Source organism: Chlorocebus sabaeus, chromosome 20 (assembly GCF_047675955.1).
Source record: "Chlorocebus sabaeus isolate Y175 chromosome 20, mChlSab1.0.hap1, whole genome shotgun sequence".
Taxonomy (NCBI): Eukaryota; Metazoa; Chordata; class Mammalia; order Primates; family Cercopithecidae; genus Chlorocebus; species Chlorocebus sabaeus.
The window spans coordinates 112,656,075-112,679,284 of NC_132923.1; the positions used below are offsets into that span (position 1 = coordinate 112,656,075).

The 23,210-nt window shown below is 38.6% G+C and overlaps 1 protein-coding gene across 2 annotated transcripts in view; it reads left to right on the top strand.

Moving 5' to 3' along the window:
• STPG1 (sperm tail PG-rich repeat containing 1) overlaps positions 1-23,210 on the top strand; it is a 56,062-nt gene that overhangs the window by 4,432 nt on the left and 28,420 nt on the right. For both annotated transcript variants that reach the window (XM_007980018.3, XM_007980020.3), the window contains 2 exons: positions 8,425-8,562; positions 18,106-18,224. In XM_007980018.3, the coding sequence (XP_007978209.3) occupies positions 8,493-8,562; positions 18,106-18,224 (189 nt within the window). In that variant the 5' untranslated portion in view covers positions 8,425-8,492. The remainder of the gene's footprint in view (positions 1-8,424; positions 8,563-18,105; positions 18,225-23,210) is intronic.

A 23,210-nucleotide genomic window follows, 5' to 3' on the forward strand; every position in this document is an offset into this window, starting at 1 on the left:
TCAGGAACACTAATGCATTTTTTAATAACAGCTTTATTAAAGCTAGGGCAGTAGATGGTTCTTACTAAAATGGTATAACATTGAGGGGTGGTAAATGAATAGTGGCTGCTTTGGTTATTTTTTGAGACAGGGTCTCACTTTGACACCCAGGCTGAAGAGCAGTGGCATGAACATAGCTCACTGCAGCCTTGACCTCTTGGGTTCAAGTGATCCTCCTGCCCTGGCCCTAAGGTAGCTGGGACTACAGGCATATGCCACCATCCCTGGTTAATTTTTATATTTTTTGTAGAGACGGAGTTTCACCATGTTGCCCAGGCTGGTCATGAGCTCAAGCTATCCCCCAACTTCAACCTCCCAAAGTGCTGGGATTACAGGAGTGACCCACCGCACCCAGCCCTAGCGGCTGCTTTTGTAGACACTAAAAGACCTTGTTAAGCTGGATTGATGATTGTACTTTGATCATTATTGACTTGTTTCTGTTGTTTTGAATCTCTTAATTTCTTGAAGAATGTTGTCAATAATTCTATTAAATATCAAATTTTTGGTATAGATTGTCCACCAAAGAAAGTCGAGAATTGCTGCTGTGAGGATTACAGACTAAAGTAAGGAAAAATACTGTGGGGAAAGGGACTAGTAGAGCATCAGATCATTTATTCAATCCTTTACTCATTAGTATATGTAAATGGTATAAGTTCCTTCGGGAAAAAAATGGGCAAAATGAAACCCAAGTCTGCTAATGAAAAATAATTGCTATGGAAATTACATTGTGCCCTTGCTATTAACAACTAAAAAGTAGTTAAATATGTTAAACAACTCACAATGGACAACAGGCACAGTATAATAATCCCTGAAGGAAGAAAAACAAAGTGAGTCCTACAATTGCCCCTATTTAGTACTGAGGTCAGTTTTTAGGTCATATTGTAGGAAATCCAAATGAATTCCAAATGAGTTGAGAAGATAAAAATAAGAATTCAGAGAGGCCAAAGAGGCTAGAATTTATAGGGAGAACCCTAAAGGAAGGAGCTGCACCAAAAATGTTCAGAAACCTGAAAGAGAGGTCTCTTTACATTTTTGGCCGAGCAGGAATCTGCACATGCATGAGAATGTGCTAAGATGGTCATTAGCACATTCACATAAGATTCTCATGCACATGCATGAGAATAAACTAAGACTGGGGAAATACCCACCAAAAGACCATAGGCTGAACAATTTCTGGGGTTTAAACAGATCTGGGAATGTTTCATGTTACCATAAACCAGAATGGAGAGACATGGTATTAGATAGGAATTGGGTATAGTTCATAGAAAGGTCATGCCTTAGTAGTGGGGATAAATTATTCCCAGAGTAAAAGCTGCTCTGGACTTGCCGTAACACAGTTTGAAAGCTTGAAAGGGTCAGATGGATCTACAAGTTACTGAAAAGTGTTCCACGTCCTTTACAGGAATATGTCAAAACCCAGCACTCAGCAATGTAAAATTCAAAATGTCTAATATCTAATACAAAATTACCAGACATGAAAAGATACAGGAAATTATGACCCATATCTGAGTGGAAAATCAATCATAGGAACAGACTTAAAAATGACAGATTATATAATTAGTATAAAGAAACCTTAAAGCAGCTATTATGAATCTTACAAATATGCCCAAGGATGTAAAGAAAACTGAACACGATGAGGCTAGAAATGGAAGACATAGAAAGGGAGCCCAAATGTAACCTCTAGAAAGAAAAAATACAATATTTGAAATAAGAATACAATAGATGGGATTTGCAGCTGAGTCGAGACTTCAGAAGATCAGTGAACTTGGCTGGGCATGGTGGCTCATGCTTGTAATCCCAGCACTTTGGGAGGCTGAGGCAGGTAGATCACAAGCTCAGGAGTTCAAGACCAACCTGGCCAAGATGGTGAAACCCTGTCTCTACTAAAAATACAAAAATTAGCCAGGCATGGTGGCAGGCACCTGTACCCAGATACTCGGGAGGCTGACACAGAGAATTGCTTGAAGCTGGGAGGCAGAGGTTGCAGTGAGCCAAGACTGCACCACTGCAATCCAGCCTGGGTGACAGAGCGAGATTCCATAAAAAAATAAAAAAATCAGTGAATTTGAAGACATGACAATATAGACTACCCAAATGAAGGGCAGAGAGAAAAGAGACTTAAAAATAATAAACAGAATATCAATAACCTTTGGGAAAATATATCTAATATAACTGTAGCCCCAGGAAAGAAGGGAGCAGAGGTAGAAAAAATATTTGAAAAAATAATGGCTGAATATTTTCCAAATTTGATGAAAACTATAGCCTGCAGATTAAAGAAGTTCATTAAAACCAAACCCAAACATTAAAGACATAAAGAAAATTATGCCAAGGTACCATGAAAATAAAACTGCTGAGAGGCACATAGCGTTGTCAAAGTAATAGAAATAGAAAATACAATGGTGGTTGCCAGGGGTTGCAGGGAAAAAGGAATGGGGAAATACTGAGGAAACACCATATTGTAGGAAATACTGGGGAAGTACCATATTAGTTAATGGGTATAGCATTTGAGTTTTTCAAAATGAAAAGATTTACAGAGACAGATAGTGGTGATGGTTGCACAACATTATGAATTTGAATTCCACTCAGCTGTACACTTAGAAATGGTTGAGATGGCAAATTTTTATGTTACGTGTATTTTACCATAATAAAAAATTGGGAAAAATCAAATAGCTGAATGAAAGTAATACACAGAAAAGCTTAAAATTTGATGGATAAAAAAGAATTATTACTTACAGAGGAATCAAAATAAGAATTACAGTGGCCGAGGCGGGCGGATCATGAGGTCAGGAGATCGAGACCATCCTGGCTAACACAGTGAAACCCCGTCTCTACTAAAAATACAAAAAATTAGCCGGGCACGGTGGCAGGCGCCTGTAGTCCCAGCTACTCAGGAGGCTGAGGCAGGAGAATGGCATGAACCCGGGAGGCAGAGCTTGCAGTGAGCCGAGATTGTGCCACTGCACTCCAGCCTGGGTGACGGAGTGAGACTCCGCCTCAAAAAAAAAAAAAAAAAAAAAAAGAATTACAGTGGACTTCTCATCAGAAACTATGCATGTCAGAAGACAATGGAATAATATAAAAGTTCTTGGGAGAGGTAGGAAGACAAAAGAAAAAACTATGAACCCATAATTCTATACCCAGTGAGAATAACTTTAAAAAATAAAAGAAAAATAAAGACCATTTCAGACACAAACCTCGAGAATGCAGTATCAGAAGACCTGCACTACATGAAAAGTTAAAAGAATTTCTGTAGATAGAAGGACTATGACACTAGAAAGAATCTTGAATTTACACAAAGAATTGAAAAGCACTGGAAATGATAAAGTTAAAATACATTTTTTTCTTATTTTAATTTCTTTAAGAGGTAATTGAGTACTTAAAAACAATATGAAATTAATAATATATGTAGAAGTAAAATGTATACAAAAGTAACAGAAAAGATGGAAGGTAGGAAATGGAAGTGTATTGTAAAATTCTTACATTATATGTGAAGTAGTGTACTATTATTTGACTGTGATAAATTAAAGATGTATACTGTAAACCTTAAATCAATCACTATACATAATTATAGCTAATAAGTCAGAAATGAAGATAAGGATCATAAGAAATATGCACTTAATCTCAAAGGATCCAAGAAGAAAGAAACAAAGGCTCATATAACAAGTAGGAAATTGATAGGTTTAAGCCCAACCATATCAAGTGCTACATTAAATGTAAAAGTTCTAAACACTCTAATCAAAAGGCAGAGTTTGATTAGATTAAAAACCAGGACCTAATATATGTTGTCTTTAAAAAAACATCTTTAAATATAAAGACACATTCCTTCCAGCAGAAGTGTGAAGAAAACTCAATAATTATATATAAAGATACAAGCAGGTTAAAAGTAAAAGGACAGAAAAAATAGAGTGTGCTAATAGTAATCAAAAAAAAGCTGGAATGGCCATGTTAATATCAGAAAAATAGACTTTAGAACAAGGAATATTACCAGGGATAAAGCAGGGTATTTCGTAATGATAAAGGGGTCACTTCACCAAAAACATAAAAATTATAAATGTTCATGCACCTGGTAATAATGCTTCAAAATACACAACAACAATCGACAAAGCTTAAAAGAGAAATAAACAAATTCACAATAATATAATATGGGAATTTCAACACTTCTCTCTTAGTATTGATAGAATGAATACATTGGAAATCAGTAAGGATGTAAAAGACTTGAACAAACTATCAGCCAGTTCCACCTAACTGACATTTATAAAAACCCCCATTCAACAACAAAAGGAAAATTCAAATCAACAACAAAAAGATAACTAGAGAATCCCCCTGACTACTTGGAAATTAAACATCAGACTTTCAAATAAGCCATGTATAAAAAAGAAATTACAATGAAAAAAAAAAGATATTTTAAACTGAAAGAAAAATGAAAACACAACATGTTAAAATAGATGCTACTAAAACAGTGCTTACAGGAACATTTAAGATATTAAATACATGTATTAAGAAAGAAGAAGGCACTGGGTGCGGTGGCTCATGCCACCTGTAATCCCAGCAATTTGGGAGGCCATGGTGGGCAGATCACTTGAGGTCAGGAGTTCGAGACCAGCCTGGCCAACATGGTGAACCCCCATCTCTACTAAAAATACAAAAAATTAGCTGGATGTGGTGGCGAGCGCCTGTAATCCCAGCTACTGGGGAGGCTGAGGCAGGAGAATCACTTGAACCTGGGAGTTGGAGGTTGCAGTGAGCCCAGATTGTGCCATTGTACCCCAGCCTGGGCAGCAAGAGTAAAACTCCGTCTCAAAAATAATAATAATAATAGTAATAATAAAGAAGGATCTAAATTCAATTATTGAAGCTTCCACCTAAAAAGCTAGAAAGAGAAGAACAAATGAAACCCAGTGTAAGCAGGAAGAAAGAAAAGATAATCATAGAGGTCAATGAAATAGAAAATTTAGAAAAACAGTAGAGAAATATCAATAAAACCACATGCTGTTTTCTTTTAAAAAAAATCAATACATTGGTAAACTTCTAGCCAGACTTGCCAAAAATATGTAAAACACAAATTACCAGTATCAGGAATGAAGTAGGGACATTACTACAGAATCTGCAGATATTGAAAGGATGATAAATAACTTTATGCCAGTAAGTTTCATGACAGATGAAATGGAAAAATTTTCTTGAAATATACAAATTACCAAAGCTCAGTTAAGAAGAAATAGATAATCTGAAGAGCCTGTATCTATTAAGTTAATGAACTTTGTCATTAAAAATCTTCCCACAAAGAAAACTCCAGGCCCAGACGGCTTCACTTGTAAATTTAAGGAAGAACTAACACCAATTTTATACAAACTCTGCCAGAAATTAAAAGAGAAAAAAAACACCTTCCAACTCATTTCATGAAGCAAGCATTACCCTGATGCCCAAATCAAAGACATTTTTAAAATGAAAAAGAAAGCTACAGATTAATAGCCCTCGTGAACACAGATGCAAAAATCTTTAACAGAATTTTAGCAAATTGAATCCTTCAGTATATAAAATATATGATAATATCTTATGACCAGGTAGCATTTATTCCAGGAACACTAGGTTGTTTTAACATTTGAAAATCAATCAATGTAATTCAATTAATATATTCACAGAGAACAATTATATGATCATCTCCATAGATGCAGAAAAAGTATTTGATAAAATTGATCACCTATTCCTGTTAAAAACTCTTAGGAAACTAAGATTAGAAGTGATAACAAGGTTTTATTAAAAAAAACCTACAACTAACATTGTACTTAATGCCGAAAGACTGAATGCTTTCCCACTCAAGCCAGTAACAAGACAAAGATATCCACTATTGTCACTTCTGTTCAACATTGTACTGGATGCCCTAGTCATTGCAATATTACAATAAAAAGAAATAATAGGCATACAAATTAGAAAGGAAGAAATAAAACATTTTATTCATATATGACATGATTATATATGTAGAAATTCCTAATTGACAAAAAAGCTACTAGAACTAAAAAAAAAAGTTTAGCAAGGTTGCAGGATACAGTATCAATATATAAAAATTACTTAAATTTCTGTACACCAGCAATAAGCAGTTAGAAATTTAAAAAATTTTAAGACCATTTTTATGACATAAAAATATGAAATACTTAGGAATCAGTTTAAGAAAATATGTGCAATATTTGTACACTGATAACTGTAAAATATTGCTGAGAAATTAAATAATATCTAAATAAATGGAGAGTATACCATATTAATGGAATATAACACTCAACAAAGTTAAGATGTAAATTCTCCCTAAATTGTTCTATAGATTCAATGCAATCTCAATCAAAATCCAGGGAGGTTTTTTTTTTTTTTTTTTTTTTTTTTTTTTTTTTTTTTTAGCAGAAATTGACCTGTAAGTTATATGGTAAAAGGGCTAGCACAAGAGCTAATATAGGCAAAATAATTTCGAAAAATAAGACAAAGTTGGAACTACCTGATTTTAAAACTTATTCTAAAGCAAGATCGTGTGCTGTTGGTATAAGGATATACACAGAGTTCAAAAGAACAGAATAGAGAATCTAGAAATAGCACTATATATATCTAAATAAACACATACACACACAGTAGATTTTTTATGAATGTGCCAAGATAATTCAGTGAAAAAAGGATATTCTTTTTAGCAGATGGTGCTGGATTAATTGAATCTCCAAATGTAATAAAATGAACCTGACCCTTACCTTAATACCATATACAAAATTTAATTCAAAATGGATCCTAGGCCTAAATGTAAGAGCTAAAACTATACAACTTCTAAAAGAAAATGTAGGAGAAAATATTTGTGACCTAGGCAACAGTTGCTTAGATCTGACAAAAGAAATCTTAAAACCTTAAAAGAAAATTTTGACAAATTTGATCAAAATTTTAAAATTTGCATTCAAAAGATAATGTTAAGAAAATAAAAAGGCAGACATCAGCTGGGAGCAAATATTTTCAAAACATATATGATAAAAGGCTTGTATCCAGAATGTATTAACTTTTGCAACTCAGTAATAACCCAATGAAATCCAATCATTTTTGGTTTTTGTGTGTGTGTGTGTGTGGTTTTTTTTTTTTTTTTTGAGATAGGCTCTTGCTCTGCTGTCCAGTCTGGAGTGCAGTGGCACTATCATGGCTCAGTGCAGCCTTGATTTCCTGGGCTTAAGCAATTCTCCCACCTCAGCCTCCAGAGTAGCTGGGACTACAGGCTGGCTAATTTTTTATTTTTTGTAGAGACGGGGTCTCACTATGTTGCTTACACTAGTCTTGAACTCCTCACTTCAAGCAATCCTCCTGCTTCAGCCTCCCAAAGTGTTGTGATTACAGGTGTGAACCACCATGCCTGGCCCCAATTTTTTTGTTTTAAAGGCAGAAGATTTGAACACACTTCACTAAAGAAGATAAATAAGCACATGAAAATGACACTGAGATACCACTGTAAAATCACTAGAATGTCTAAAATTAACAAGATTGAGCAAACACATGTTGGTGAGGATGTAGAACAATCGGAACAAAGTACTGATCTATGCAACAATATGGAAGAATTTCAAAAGCATTACACTAAGTGAAAAAAGACACAAAAGAATGTCTACTCTATGATTGTACTTATGTGACATTGTAGAAAGGCAACAATTGTGACAGCAGAGCAGTGGCTGGGAGGGTACTGACTGCAAAGGGACACAGGGAGCTTCTCAGCATCATATAGATTAATATCTTAATAGTGGTGGTATTTAACTCGACTGTAAACATTTGCCAAAACTTGGAATTGTGCAACTAACACCGATTAATTTTATTTGTATATACATTATATCTCAGTAAAGCGAAATTTAAATAAAAATAGGCCAGGCGTGGTGGCTCACACCCGTAATCTTAGCACTTTGGGAGGCAGAGGCAGGCAGATCACCTGAGGTCAGGAGTTTGAGACCAGCCTGGCCAACATAGTGAAACCCCGTCTCTACTAAAAATACAAATTACAGGTGGTGGGCACCTGTAATCCCAGCTACTCAGGAGGCTAAGGCAGGAGAATCACTTGAACCCGGAGGGGGAGCAGAGGCGGAGGTTGCAGTGAGCCAAGATCACGCCATTACACTCCAGCCTAGGTGACAAAAGCGAAACTCCGAATCAAAAAATAAAAATAAAAGCCAAGCCTTTGGTAGTTCTGTCAGCAACATCAACAGTGACTTCTTATGCAGTTCCTACTGCAGGTAGCACAGTGTGCTTGGGGCTTTGGGTCACTGGACTTGGTAGATCTCAGCCGGCACCCATACCATTTCTGTCTACTCTGTAGATAGAACAGAACCCATTTGCAATAATTAACCAATGTGAAATGATCTCTACAAATGCTGTGTTTTGCTGTTTCAGGTGCTTAGGAGAACACGCAGTAGAGCTTTTCATCAAACAAATGGAACACGTCATAGTATTTTGCTAACATGGACAACTCTGCACAGAAAAATGAACGCACTGGCAAACATCCCAGACGTGCCATTGAAGTACAGAAAGGTACACGTGTCTTTGCAGGGAGGAGATAGCTCCTGACATATGCTTATTTTAGTACATAAGAGCAAATTTGGGGGGAATAGTAAATCCTGGGTTATATCCACAGGGCGATCCTTATAAGCATATCAGATAGATGATTTTAGGCCCTACTGTTTGGAAGAAACTGTGAGAAGAAAGGATGAGAGAAGAAGGAGGAAGTCTCTTTAAAAATAAAAAACAAATAAACAAAACCCAGACTTGTTATTTCTATGTATCTGGTAAGAATCTCTATCCTCAAATTTAGATATGTAAGAGATCTTTTTTTATTTCCTAGAACCCAACTTGAGGTATGACTGCAAACCCCCATTCTGCTGGGTTGTTGGAAAGGATAACTCCAGCTATTATCAGCATAAATCCTATCTCCCTCATGGCTGTTTTAAGTTTGGAACTTTCCCAGTAGTTAGTGTAATCCCGGGAGGCTGGGTTGGGGAGGGGAGGAATACTCAGGTCATTGGTCGACCATCCACATTGGTGAGATCCCCAGTGTCCCAGCTCACATGCTCCCTTTGGTTTTGCTAGTTTTCTGGCAAACTAGTGTTCTGGTTTGTTAGTGTATTGTGGGCCATACCTATGGTTTAGGAATTATTGCTGAGACTGGAAACATCATTTTGAGATCCTCCTAGGCTCTAGCGCTTTTTCTTTCCAGGCTATTATCACCTCCCTGGTGGGCTTCCAGAGTCACTGCTGGTCTCAAATCCAGAGGAATCTCTCTCTCTTCCTCCCATCCTCTGATTTTGCACTCTCTTTTTCTTTAATATTTCTTTAAATTGAAGCATAAGTATATATTCAGGAAAAGCGCACAAATCCTAATTGTATAGCTTAATGAATATTCACAAAGAAGACACCACCTGTGGAATTACTTCTCAGACCAAGACAGAATGTCAGCAGCATCTCAAAAGCCCTTGTCCCTTCTCAGATATGATCTCCCTTCCCCACAAAAGTAAACACTACGGTTATCCTGACTTCCCACATCATTAACAACTTTAGTTTGTTTTTGAACATTGTGTAAATGTGAATCATATAATATGAACTCTTTTCTCTCAGGCTTTTTTCACTTATGTTTCAGAGACTTAACTTCATGTTGTTTTATCTTATGTATCAGTAATTTGTTCATTTTATTACTCTTGTTTGAATATACCACAATTTATTTATCTATTCTACTACTGAAGGACATTTAGGTTGTTTCCAGTTTGGGGCTATTATGAATAAAAACTTCTGTAACTATTCTTGTGCTTGTCTTGTGGGACACATATTTATGTATTTCATGGGTCTATATCCGAGGAGTGGAACCGCTGGGTCATAGGGTATGTTTAGGGTAAGCTTAGTTGATATTGCCAAACGGTTTCCAAAGTAGGTGTGCCAATTTTACCTCCTTACAAGCAATATATGTGAATTCCACCTGCTCCAAATCCTCACCAACATTTTAAGCTCATAATAGTTTTAATTTGCATTGCCTTAGATCAATGAGATTGAGCACTTCTTCATGTTGACTGGCCTTTTGGATATTCTCTTTGGAGAAGTGACTGTTCAACTTTTTTGCCCATTTTCTTCTGCTGGGTTTTTCTTTCTTTCTTTTTTTTTTTTTTTTTTTTTAAATATATATTTATAGGCGTTCTTTAAACCATTCTGTCCTTATTTATAGGGGTTCTTTAACTATTCTAGAAACAAGTCATTTGTTAGCTATAGGTAAATGTCTTCCCCTATCCTGGGACTTTCCTTTCCACTCTCTTAACAATGTGCTAAGAACGGAAACTCTTGATTTTAATATAGCCCAATTTATCAATCTCTTTATGTTTAGTGTATATGTCTATTCTAGTAATACTTAAGAAATCTTTGCCCATCCCAAGATAGTTTCTTCTAGAAACTCTATTACTTTACCTTTTACATTTAGATCTACAATTCACTTGAAATTGTTTTTGTATGAGGAAGACACCCAAGTCTGTTGTTTTCCATGTTGACCCAGCACCACTTATTGAAAGGCTGCTCATTCTCTACTACTCTGTATTGCTGTTGCTATCTTTGTCATAAATCAAGTGTCCAGGCATATGCAGCTCTGCTTCTGGATTATTTATCCTGTTCAAATATCATACTGTCCTAGTTACTGTAACTTTATAATAACTCTTTAGTAGCATAAGCCCTTCAACTTTGTGCTTCTTTGTTTATGCTGGCTATTCTTGACCCCAGTGCATTTCCATATAAATTTATTTTACTTTTTTATTTTTAATTTTTATGGATATGTAATAGTTATACATATTTATGGTGCACATGTGATATTTTGATACAAGCATACAATGTGTAATGATCAAATCAGGGTAGCTATAAAAATTTTACAATCAGCTTATTAATGTCTTAAAAAAATCTCTACTCTCATTCTAATTTGGATTACATTGATTCTAGAAATCAATTTAAGGATAATTTACATCTTTACAATAAATATTAACTTCTCTAATCCATGTATAGATCCTTTTAAGTTACCTTAAATTGTTCTCAATGTTTTAGAGTTTTCTTTGTAGAAGTCTTACATATCTTCGTTATATCTATTCTAGGCATTTGATTTTTATGCTGTTATAAATGGTAATTTTAAATTTTATTTTAAATTGTTTGTTGCTGGTGTACAAAAATATTAATTGATTTTTGTATATCGACCTTGATTCTGGCGACCTCACTAAATCCAACTATTACCTCTTATAGGGTATCCATAGATTCTTTTGCAATTTCCCCATATTCGATCTTGTCATCTGTGAAAATGACAACTTTATTTCTTCCTTTCTCATCCATATATTTTATATTTTATGTGTTTTTAATATATTTTATGTAGGCATTTGTATTGGCTAGAGACCTTCAGTACAGTGCTGAATAGAAGGATGATAGCAGTTGTACTAGTTTCACTCCCTATCTCGAGGGAGAGCTTTTAATATTTCACAATTTGGTATCATGTTTGCTATAGGCTTTTGTTACAGACACCTTTTATCAGACTAACAAAGTTTGCTCCTATTCCTAGTTTGCTAGAGTTTTTCTTTTAATCATCAAAGGATATTAGATTTTATGAAAAGCTTTTTCTGTATCTACTAAACAGTTACTTCACCAAAAAAAAAAAAAGATATACAGAGGGAAAATAGCATATGAAGGAATGCTCAGCATCATTAGTTATCAGGGAAATGCAAATTAAAACCACAATGAGATACCATTACATACCTAATTGGATGCCTGCGATTAAAAAGACTTCCCGTTGCTGATGACAATGTGAAGTCGCGGAAATTTTCATGCACTAATAGTGGGGATGTACGAAAGTACAGTGACTATGATAAATAGTTTGGCAGTTTTTTAAAAAGTTAAACATCTGATCTAGTCATTCCACTCCTAGGCATTTACCCCACAAAATGAAAGCTTATCTCCATTTAAAGACTTGTAGATAAAATGCTCATAGCAGTTCTATTTGTAATACCCCAAAACTGGCGACAACTCAAATTTACATCACCAACGAATAAACATCATGTTTTTATACAATGGAATACTACTCAACAATAAAAAGCAATGGAGTATTGATATATCAGCAACAGAGATGAATCTCTTAGTAATTATGGTGAGTGAAAGAAGCCAGATAAAAAGAGTACCTGTTACAGGTATATGATTTTTTTTTTTAATCTACTGAGATACTCATTTGGTTTTTCTTTTTTAGTTCGTTAATAAGATGAATTATATTGATTTTCAAATGTTAAACTATTTTTGCATTACTGGGGTTGGTCATGATGTATTATCTTTTTATATATTGTGTGATTTGATTTGCTAAAATTTTTCTAAGAATTTATGTATTTACGTTTATGAGGGCTCTTGATCCCTAGTGATCTTTTTCCCTCTTGTAATGACACCGTATAGTTTTGGTATCAGGTAGTGGTTGCCTCATTGAATGAGTTTGGAAATGTCTTTTCCTCTTCAGTTTTCTGGGACAGCTTGTATGGAATTGATAGGTGGAGTGTTCTATAAATGCCAATTAGGTCAGGTTAGGTAATAGTTTTGTTCAAGTTTCATATATCTTTACTGATCTTTCTACTTGTTTAAATTATTGAGGGAGATGTTTTGAAATCTCTGACTATAATTTTGAAATTTTCTATTTTTCTTGCAGTTTTATCAGTTTCTGCTTCTTATATTTTCTATCTCTTTTTATTGGGTACATCAGCATTTAGGACTGTTAGGTTCTCTTGAGGCGCTGACCCCTCATAATGATCCCATTATGAAATGACTCTCTTTAATGCAGGTAATATTTTTTGCTCTGAAATCTACTTTATCTGATAATATCTATCTTTTGCTTAGTGTTAGCATAATAAATCTTTTTTCATTATTTTACTTTTAACTTATTTCTGGGTTGATATTTAAAGTATGTTTCTCGGAGGTAACATATAGTTGGGTCTTTCTTTCTTATGCAATCTGAGAATCTCTGTTTTTTAATTGGGATATTTAGAGTATTTACGTTTAATGTGATTATTGGTGTATAAGTTTGTCTGTCATCTTGTGACGTGCTTTCTATTTGTCCCATCTGTTCTTTATTTACCTTTTCTCTGTCTCTTGTGTTATTTTTAATGCTTCAATTTTATCTCATTTGTTAGCCTATTAGGAATAACTCTTTGTAGTATTTTCCTGGTGGTTACCTTAAAGCAATGGTTGGCAAACTTTGCCCGTTGGACTAAATCTGACCCCCTGCCTATTTCTATTAATAAAGTTTTATTGGAACACGGCCACCCCAGTTTGTTTATGTATTGTCTGTGGCTGCTTTTACTCCATAATGGCAGCACTGAATAGTTGCCACAGAGAATAAATAGACTGCAAAGACTAAAATATTTACTATCTGGCTGGGCATGGTGGCTCACACTTGCAATCCCAGAACTTTGGGAGGCTGAGGCAGGAGGATTGCTTAAGTCCAGGAGGTCAAGGCTGCAGAGAGCTATGACTGCACCACTGCACTCCAGCCTGGGCAACAGAATAAGACCCTGTCTCAAAATATAGATTAATTAGATAGATAGGTGGATGGATAGATAGATAGATAGATAGATAGATAGATAGATAGATAGATATAGATGGATAGACAGATATGTACTCTCTGGCCCTTAGAAAAAGTTTGTTGATCCTTACATACTTTAGAATTTATAGTATATATCTTTTTGTTGTTGTTGTTCTTTTTTTTTTGAGACGGAGTCTCACTCTGTCGCCCAGGCTGGAGTGCAGTGGCGCGATCTCGGCTCACTGCAAGCTCCACCTCCTGGGTTCACGCCAATCTCCTGCCTCAGCCTCCTGAATAGCTGGGACTACAGGCGCCCGCCACAATGCCCGGCTAATTTTTTTGTATTTTTAGTAGAGATGGGGTTTCACTGTGTTAGCCAGGATGGTCTCGATCTCCTGATCTTGTGATCCGCCTGCCTCAGCCTCCCAAAGTGCTGGGATTACAGGCGTGAGCCACCGCGCCTGACCTGTTTTCTTTTTTTTTTTTTTGAGATCGAGTCTTGCTCTGTCGCTCAGGCTGGGGCGCAGTGGCGCAATCTTGGCTCACCTAGGCCTCCGAGGTTCAAGCGGTTCTCCTGACTCAGCCTCCTGAGTAGCTGGGATTACAGGCACCTGCCACCATGCCTGGCTAGTTTGGTGAGGAGGCCTCCCAAAGTGCTGGATTACAGGCTACCACGCTCAGCCTATAATCATTACTTTTTAAATGTTTAAAATGTTATATTTAAATTATTCAATTTATTCTCATAGTTTTATGTTTTCTATTTACCCACATATTTACTATTTCCAGAGCTCTTCATACCTTTGTGTGATTCAGATTTCCAAGTGGTATCATTTTCTTTGACTCGAAGGACTTCCCTTAACATTTCTTGTAGCTCCCATTTGCTGATGATTAATTCTTTCAATATTTATGTATTTTTAAAAGTTTTTATTCTGCTTTTGCTTTTGAAGATGTTTTTACTGGGTACAGGATTCTAGGGTGACAGATTTTACTTTTATTTTTTTTTCCTTTTAGTGCCTTAAGGGTGTTGTTTTCAATACCAATCTGCTGTCATTCTCATATTTGTTTCTTCACATGTGACATGTCTTTTTTCTCTGCCCAGTTTTAACATTTTCTTCTTGTCACTTTTTAAGCAATTTGATTATGGTTGGCCTACGGTGTCGTTTTCTTCATGTTTCTTGTATTTGACGTTAAGTGACTTTCTTGAATCTGTGAGTCCATAGTTTTTTTAATCAAATTTGGAAAAATTTCAACCATTTTTTCTTGAACTATTTTTTTCTGTTTCTTCTCTCCTCATATTTCTTTTTTGAGAGCCTGATTACATATATATTAGGCTCCTCAAAGTTTCCATACAGCTCACTAATCCTTTTTCTTGTCCTTTTTCTGTGTTTTATTTTGTATAGTTTTATTTCTATATCTTCAAGTTTGCTAATCTTCTTTTTCTCTTCTAATTTGCTATTCATCTCATCTAGTGTATTTTTAATCTCAGATATCTTAGTTTTCACATCTGAAAGTTTGATTTGGATCTTTTCATTTTATCTTCCATGTCTACTTAATATGTTCAGTCTTTTCTCTGGCTTCTTGAACATATGAAATACAGTTAGTATAGCAGTTACAGTGTTCTTCTCCACTAATTCTATCATCTGTATCATTTCCGAGTTGGTTTTGATTGTTTATTTTCTCCCCACTTTGAAGTATAGTTTGTCCTTCTTCCTCCTATTAATTTTTTATCAATGCTAGGTATTTTGAATTTTACCTCTTAGGTGCTGTCTGTTTTTGTAGTCCCATAAACATTCTTGTGCTTTGTTCTGAGATGCAGTTAAATTGTTTGGAAACAGTTTGATCTTTTCAGGTCTTGCTTTAAAGCTTTGTTAGCTGGAACCAGAACAGTATTTAGTCTAGGGGTAATTTGGCCCTATTTCTGAGGCGAAATCCTCCTGCATCCTCTGTGTTCCATGAATTAGGAGGTTTTCCTGCTGTGACTCATGAAAACAGGAGCTATTCCTGGCCCTGTGGAAGCCTCCGGGATTGCTCGCTTGAATTCTGCCAGGTGGTTCCTTCTCCAGCCCTTCGTAGTTTTCTCATGTGCATGTGTCGGTCAATACCCAGGAACTTACTCAGGGGACCCTGTTGCAGAACTCCATAGCTCTCCATCTGGGTAGCTCTCTCTTCTCCGGTACTCTGCTCTGTGAACTTAGCTGTCTTGGCCTTTCTGGACTCCCAGATCCATTTCCTCACCTCAGGAAGTCCACGGGGCCCCATCTGGATCCCTTCTTCCTGTGCTGTGGTCTGGAGATTTCCTCCTGGCAGAAAGCTGGGGGCCGTCTTATTGCCAACCTCATTTATTTTGCTTCTCTCAGGGATCCCTGTCCTTTGTTGCCTGATGTCCAGTGTCTTGATTGCTTTGTATATCCTGCCCATTTTTAACTTTTTTTTTCCCAGCTGGGAGGGCAAATCTAGTCCCGTTTCGGTTAGAAATAGGAATTTAGTCATCCAGAGTGTTTTTCAAAAATTCTACTTTTTTAATTGTTTCATCAAGAGGGCTGCTCTGATAAATGCCATTCTGTTACAGCCAGAAGCCTTGGATCTCCTTTCCAGTCAGGCAGAAACCTCTCCTTTCCCCAGGAGAACGTCCTTCCAGTAACCTTTTTAAAGCAACTCTCTTTCTTTACTGCCTCCTCTGCACACTCTCTCAGCTGTTCTATAGGCTTCGGTTTTTAGAAACAAAGGCCAGTAAGTCTTGCAGCTGCTTCTGCCTTTGGATTTGCTGTATAGCTCTCTTAAAGCAAACAAACCCAAAACACAGCCATTCATCTGCTTAAATGGGGAGGGGAGGAGAAGAATACATTTACTGTATATTGATATCCCCAAATATTTTCTACTTAAACATGTATTCAGCTCCTTTTACTTGCTTTGTCCTCCACCCAGGCAGATTAGGCTCAAGTGTCCCTCTCCCCATTGTATCAGTCATCTGTTTATTGAGCACTTGCTAGAGGCCAGCTCAGGAAGAGGAAGCACAGTTCAGAGCTCAAGAGCCTGGGCTCATTAGGCAAATCATGTTCACACCCCACCTGTTCCCCTTAAGTGCTGGGTGATTTGGATGAATAACTGAATCCCTCTAAGCCTCAGTTTCCTCATCTGTGAAGCTGGTTCATGATTGTACCCCTCGAGGGGTCCCTATTGTCTTCAGGCTTCCCACTCTGAAAAGGAGTATTGGTTTTTTATAAAAAGTCAGAGATGAAGAAATGAGCCTTACTGATAGTCTCCATACACACCACCCTCTGCTATGGCTGACGCATACTTTCTTCTTTCCTTCCCTTGACTGTTTTTCCCCATTTCTGCACGTATTTTCTCTCTGAGGGCTAGGATTCTGGTGTTAAAATAATTTGGCTTACTGTTGTGAACAGCCTACAGAGTCAGGATGCACCCTCCCACCCAAAATTTGGTTTGGATGTCAAGACTTATGGTGCCACACACATGCTCATCAAGGGTGTAGGAAAAGGCTTATCACCCACATAGTGAGGCCTTCTGAGGACAGCAGCACAGCCTTCCTAACCTGATCCAATGATGGCTTGAGAGAGCAGGGAAAGGAGCCTGGCTTGGGGGTTTTCTTGTGGTTGGAAAGCGGGGCTGGACTGAGGGCAGGGGTTTGCATGGTTTGAACTTCCAGCTGCTGCCACAGGAGGGAGCACTGGGCTTTCTCATCCACTTGCCCAGTGTTGGGGCAGAAGGGAATGAGGGAGTGGTGAAGCTGAAGAGCTATCAGCCATCAAACATCAGAAAACTGGAGTCAGAGTCCATTACACTTCCAGGTTAGAGTCTATAATCAACCTGCTATGCAGACAGATGCCGCCAAGTTCTAGCAGTTGTGGAAGTCTCAGCAGGAGGGGAGTTTATACATCAGACATGCATTTACACATCACAACCTAGACAAACAAGCTTTTAACTTCAGTTTCTATAGATAAGCCCTTTCTGCCTTTTAACCCCATGTCTGCTCAAAGCAGAAACGAAAACTTATGCCTGTCTTGCACAGTGCCCTGGAAAGTGAGAGCCAGCCCCACGCTGGGATTTCCCTAACCTCTTTCGATTTTAACGGCCTAATGCTGGTGTCTGAATCTAGGCCAAGGAGCAGTGAGGACGCTTCCTCTGTCCTCTGACCACGCCTTGTCCAGGCTGCTCCCAGAATAGTTTTGCTGTCTCCTTCCTGCCTGGCAAGAATGTCTTTACTATCATCTCCTTGCTTTTCCCCGGGACAGCCCTGCTTTAAGGACTTTATGTGACCACATCTCACTAGTGTAAGAGCTGGAGGGGGGAAGTCTGATAAATTGCCGAGAGGGAAAGAAAGTGGGGAATTTTTTTTTTTTTAATCCTGTTTCATGTCTATTTCCTGTCAAAAGGCAAGTTTCTCTTCTCTACCATTTAAAATAAAACTTTAATATACACCTTTGTGTTTTCCACATTTGTCAATCATTGTTTTGTATTCATTTTGATTTTATTTCATTTTTGTTGTTTAGGTTTTACTGCTGCATATCCAACACAATCCTCCATTCCTTTTAAATCTCAAGCTTCAGTAATACAAGAATCAGAAAAAAAAGGATTCAGTAGTCAAGCCAAGAGATTTTCTCAAAAGAAGGTAATGACGTTGTCTTAGGGGTTCTTTCGTTTTAAACAGTCTGGATTTTAGCCTTGCGGGACAGGCACGTTCTGTCTGGCTGCTGTGTCTCTCTGTGGACAGTGGAGGGCAGTGTGCTCCCAGGAGCTGCGGCACCAGCTCCACTGAGGGGCAACGACTGGACTAACTGTAAGAATGAGCCTGAAAAATGGAACATCCAGGGAAAAACAACTATGTCCGGATTTATGGCGCCAAAAATATTGAACTGGACCAAAACTATTTTAAGAAAAAAATATATTTTAAAAATTATTATAAAACTGAAAAATTGCAAAAATTCCCAAGTGTTATCAATTAAGTAAAAAGTTAAAACAAAAATCTTCCTCATCCTTGTGAGAGGAAATCACATGACTTCAAATAACACAAGAGGAAAAGAAGAGTAAAATACATCTAGAATTACCTTTGGAGGGCTGGGCACGGTGGCTTATGCCTGTAATCCCAGCACTTTGAGAAGCTGAGGTAGGAGAATTAATTGCTTGAGCCAGGAGTTTCAGACCAGCCCAGGCAACAAAGCAAAACCCAATCTCCACAAGAAAAAAAAAAAATTCAAAAATTTGCTGGGCGTAGTGGTGCGTGCCTGTAGACCCAGCTACTCAAGAGGCTGAGGAAGGAGGATCACCTGAACCTCAGGAGGTTGAGGTTGCATTGAAGCAAGATAGTGCAACTGTACTCCAGCCTGGGTGACAGAGCGAGACCCTGTCTGGAAAAAAAAAAAAAAAATTACCTTTGTAATGAGCCCTGCCCTACTTTAAAACAACAACAACAACAACAAACAACTTCCTTAAACAATGTGTTATTAGCCAGGCGCAGTGGCTCATGCGTGTAATCCCAGCAGTTTGGGAGGCCAAGGTAGACAGATCACTTGAGGTCCAGAGTTCGAGACCAGCCTGGCCAATGTGGTGAAACCCCATCTCTACTAAAAATACAAAAATTAGCTAGGAGTGGTGGCGCATGCCTGTAGACCCAACTACTGCCTCTCCTGAGGCAGGAGAATCGCTTGAACCTAGGAGGCAGAGATTGCAGTGAGCTGAGATCACGCCACTGGACTTCAGCCTGGGCAACAGAATGAGACTCCATCTCAAAACCACCACTACCACAACATGTTATCATATTCCTGTGTTACCCACCTCCCCCACTTCCCTAAATCTTGCCGCATCTCTTTTCCTCTCTAACCCAGAAAGTTCTGCGTGGTTCCTGACCGGTCCTTATTTAATCTTTGGGATTTATGGGACCTGACTTTCTCCTCTCTCACCATCAGGGGACAGAAGCAACCAGAAACAACTCACAGGCGTCCTTAGAATCTAAAAAATTTTTCATTCCTTCATTCATTTAAGCAAGACCTTTAGAATAATGTTCTTTTGGAGGAGTCCTCATTTCACATGTCTTTTGCTGCTCTCTGAAAATGGTTTTCATCCTATCACCTTGCCCAGATGGCAGAGAGGGAATGAGGAGATCTAGGTTCTGAATGGAGCCAAGGCATGGAGTGAGGGGCCTTGGCTAGCCCTGGTGCCCTCAACCTGATTCCTCCTTGGTAGATGAGAACGCTGAACTAGAGAATGTTTTAAGTTTCTTCCACTTCTGATATTTTAGGATTCTAAGAAAGCAAATAATAAAGAATAGAGTGTACACACACAAATACACACACACAGTTTTAAATCACTTGTAGGTTTTCTCTAAAGACAATACATATTTGCTCAGGAGTTTTCTTCTCTCTCTAGTTTCTCTGTTTTAACTGTTTGATTCTTTCCCATTTTCTGTCTGATTTCCCATTTGTCAATTTAATGGTAATATATTGTCCATCTCTAGGATATTTGCAGCCCAGCCTCCGATAAAAACAATAGCAGCCACCATTTACTTATCCTTACCATGTGTACTTTTAGACTGCCTTTTATCTCTAATCCTCGGAACAGTGCTGAAAGGAAGGGTTTATTATTTTAATTTAACACAAGAGGAAACCCAGGCTTGGGGAAGTTAAATGACCCACCCAAGGTCACACAACACAGGGTTGGCACATAAGAGGCTCAAAAGAAATGTTTGCTGAATCAATGTTGAAAGAATTAGACCTCAACCCAGGTCTAGTTCACTCCAAAGCCTCTTGCTCTTTCCACACACTGCACCACGCCTGCCTTTGTGGCCCGCAGAGCTGTAACTTTGTCCTGTGAAAGTCAGCAAGTTTCTGAAAAGGCCTTAGCAAAACAGACCAAGCTGAAGACAGGGGAGGATGTCAGCTAGCGTGGATGGGCCCCATCCCCCATGATCTAGTTCTGAACACGCAAATTCAGAAAGCAAAGGGGCTGACTTCTTAAGTTAGTGTTTGGAAAGATGATTGCTTCTCAGAACGTTTTCAACTGAACGAACCAAGGAGGCAGGTAGCCAAACCTACAGGCAGCATTGAATAAAGACAGGAATTGCTCAGAGATTGGGTTCTAACTTTTAAAATGTGGTCGTATTACCTGACAACATGAAAACTTTCATCTCGGCATTTGTAAACATTTTAGATATAAGGATGGAATTTTATGGAAAGGGCAGAGGATCCATCAGTCAGGCTTTCTGTGTCCTACTCTGTCACTGACTGTGTGCCTTTAAACCAATCACTTGACTTTTCTGGGCTTCAGTTTCCTTAACTGAAACATAAAATTTGGATTATATAATTTTTGAGGTCTCCTCAAGTTATAAAAACAGAAAAAAAAGATCCTATTCTATGGTTCATTCCCATTTTTCCTGAGGGAAATAGGCATTGAGAAGTTAAAGATCTTGTTTAACATCACCTGATAATTTAGTGAGGCAATACAAATTAAAAACAGATTTTAAAACTCCAGGGCTTCACCACCCTTCTTAAAGAATTAGTCGCACACACCCTTGCTCCAGATCGAACATGGCTGCCTCCTCACAGTAGTCCTGTGACCCACCGTAGCACATCTTTGACGCAGAGAATCAGTGCCCTTTGAAATGTGCACTTACCTTCTGAGGCTAACTTTGCAGTGAACCATCAGGGCCCCCTTGCCCAGCTCACATTCCCCATGAGAATCTCACTGCAGAGTACAAGGAATCCTTCACAAAGCTCAGTGTCTGGAATGGCAATTTTGGCTGCTAGAAATGAAGTCTGTTTTCCTGAACATTTTCGAGTTATTTACAGATGTGCTGGTAACTTTGCGTAGGTGAAGAGACACGCCTGATCTGTGTGACAGAGCATGGCCCGGCGGCCTGTTGGACATTTTCTACCCCCGCCTCCGTGTTTCTGTCTCCACTTCACCCTGGATTGTGGTCACTGTTTCCGAAACTGTGTACCCCTAAGGACACCACTTAATGTCTTTGCTTCTCTGTTTCCTCATCCTAAAAATAAAGATGTTGCAATAGGTAGGTAAGCCCTTGCCAGGAATGACTATTTCATGGTTCTAAACCTCATCCCTTCCAGGCTTGAATAAATAAATACTGGTAGAACATCGGTACTATGTGCTCTAGATGGGCACAACTTAAAAATGTATGTTAATACCATTACACAGTAAATCTCCCCTTCCAGATGGGAAGCCAGCCAGTGGTTAATTTGTGATGAAATCATACAAAGTTAATATTGTTCACTTATTAACTTGATATGACACTAGACCAGGGATATTTAAATGAAAGGAGGTTCAGTTTGCAGAAGTCACTATGTTCAAGGGGACAGCCACCCCAAGTGTGCCCTCAGCTGCATATCTGACCCACAGTAGGGTCTTCCCTGCCTCCCTGCTCTGTGAAGCCTGACTTCTCCATATCCAGTCACCAGCACCCCTTCCAAAGGGGTCTGCAAACACTGGGCTGGCACTCAAAGACCTTTGCATTTATTACCTCATTTAATCCCCATAATAACCCTGTGAGCTACATCCCATCATTATCCACACTTTTCAGATAATGATCCCGAGACAAAAACAGGGGGAAGTAGCTTGTGCAGTCGAGGCTGGGCAGAGTGAGGATGAACGCAGGTAGCAGCTTCTGGTCCTCAGATCCTGTTTCCCCAACATCTTCCCCAGGTGGAAACACCTCCCACAGTCCGTCTTATGCCCTTGACACGAGGTTAATGTGTGTGCTGTCTTACCTCCACCACCTGCCTAGGGGCTTCTTGGGCAGTGGTCATTGCTGTCCTTTCCAGACCCCACAAATCCCTCAAAAATGGATTGAATGACCCCAACTCAAGTCTGCACATTTCCCATCGAGTCACGACCACACATCCATCCACGAGCACTGTTGTGATGCGTCTCCTTCCTCCCATTCCTAGACCTTGTGAGCTGCTAACAGGTTGCGCCTGTATCTTCCACCCTTAGCACAGGTCCTGATGCACAGTAGGTTTCAATCAGTGTCTGCTAAATTGTATGTTTGCCCCATTCCACTCAGGGGACTTCAAGAGACTGCTAATAAGCTGCTCAGTCCCACTCTGAAGGTTTGTGACTCCCAAGGGAGGGTCCTGGCTCCATAGAGGCAGTAGTAGGCAACGTCATGCATGGTGATGGTGGTGATGGTGATGATGATGGCGGGCTGCATCCGTGCTGTTCCACCCGCTTTATGTGTATTGACCCCTTTAATCCTCACGCTAAGAGGCAGCGAAGGAGACAGCTGGTAGGGCAGCCGGCACCGGGCTTCCATAGTATGCTAGTAAATGTGAGTTCTCTTCCCGTCTCCCTCCCCATACGTGTTTTTGTTTTGTTTGTTTATTTGGTTTTTGCCAAGAAACCAAGGAGTGGCTAAGTTCACACCAGTCACAACTTGGATTCTCGTTTTCTGGGATTTGCTCTGAGAGGCCTAAATTCATCCAAGTCACAGAACGTCAGTTGCAGGAACTATTATCGCACAGGCGAAAGGTCTCTCCTAGGGTGCTATCCGCCCACCTCTAGAAGTTGCAGGAGAATGCTTGACCTTCCCCTCCCAGAGACCTACTTGGGCGTTGCACGAAGGTGGTGGCGTGCTGGTCAACCACCA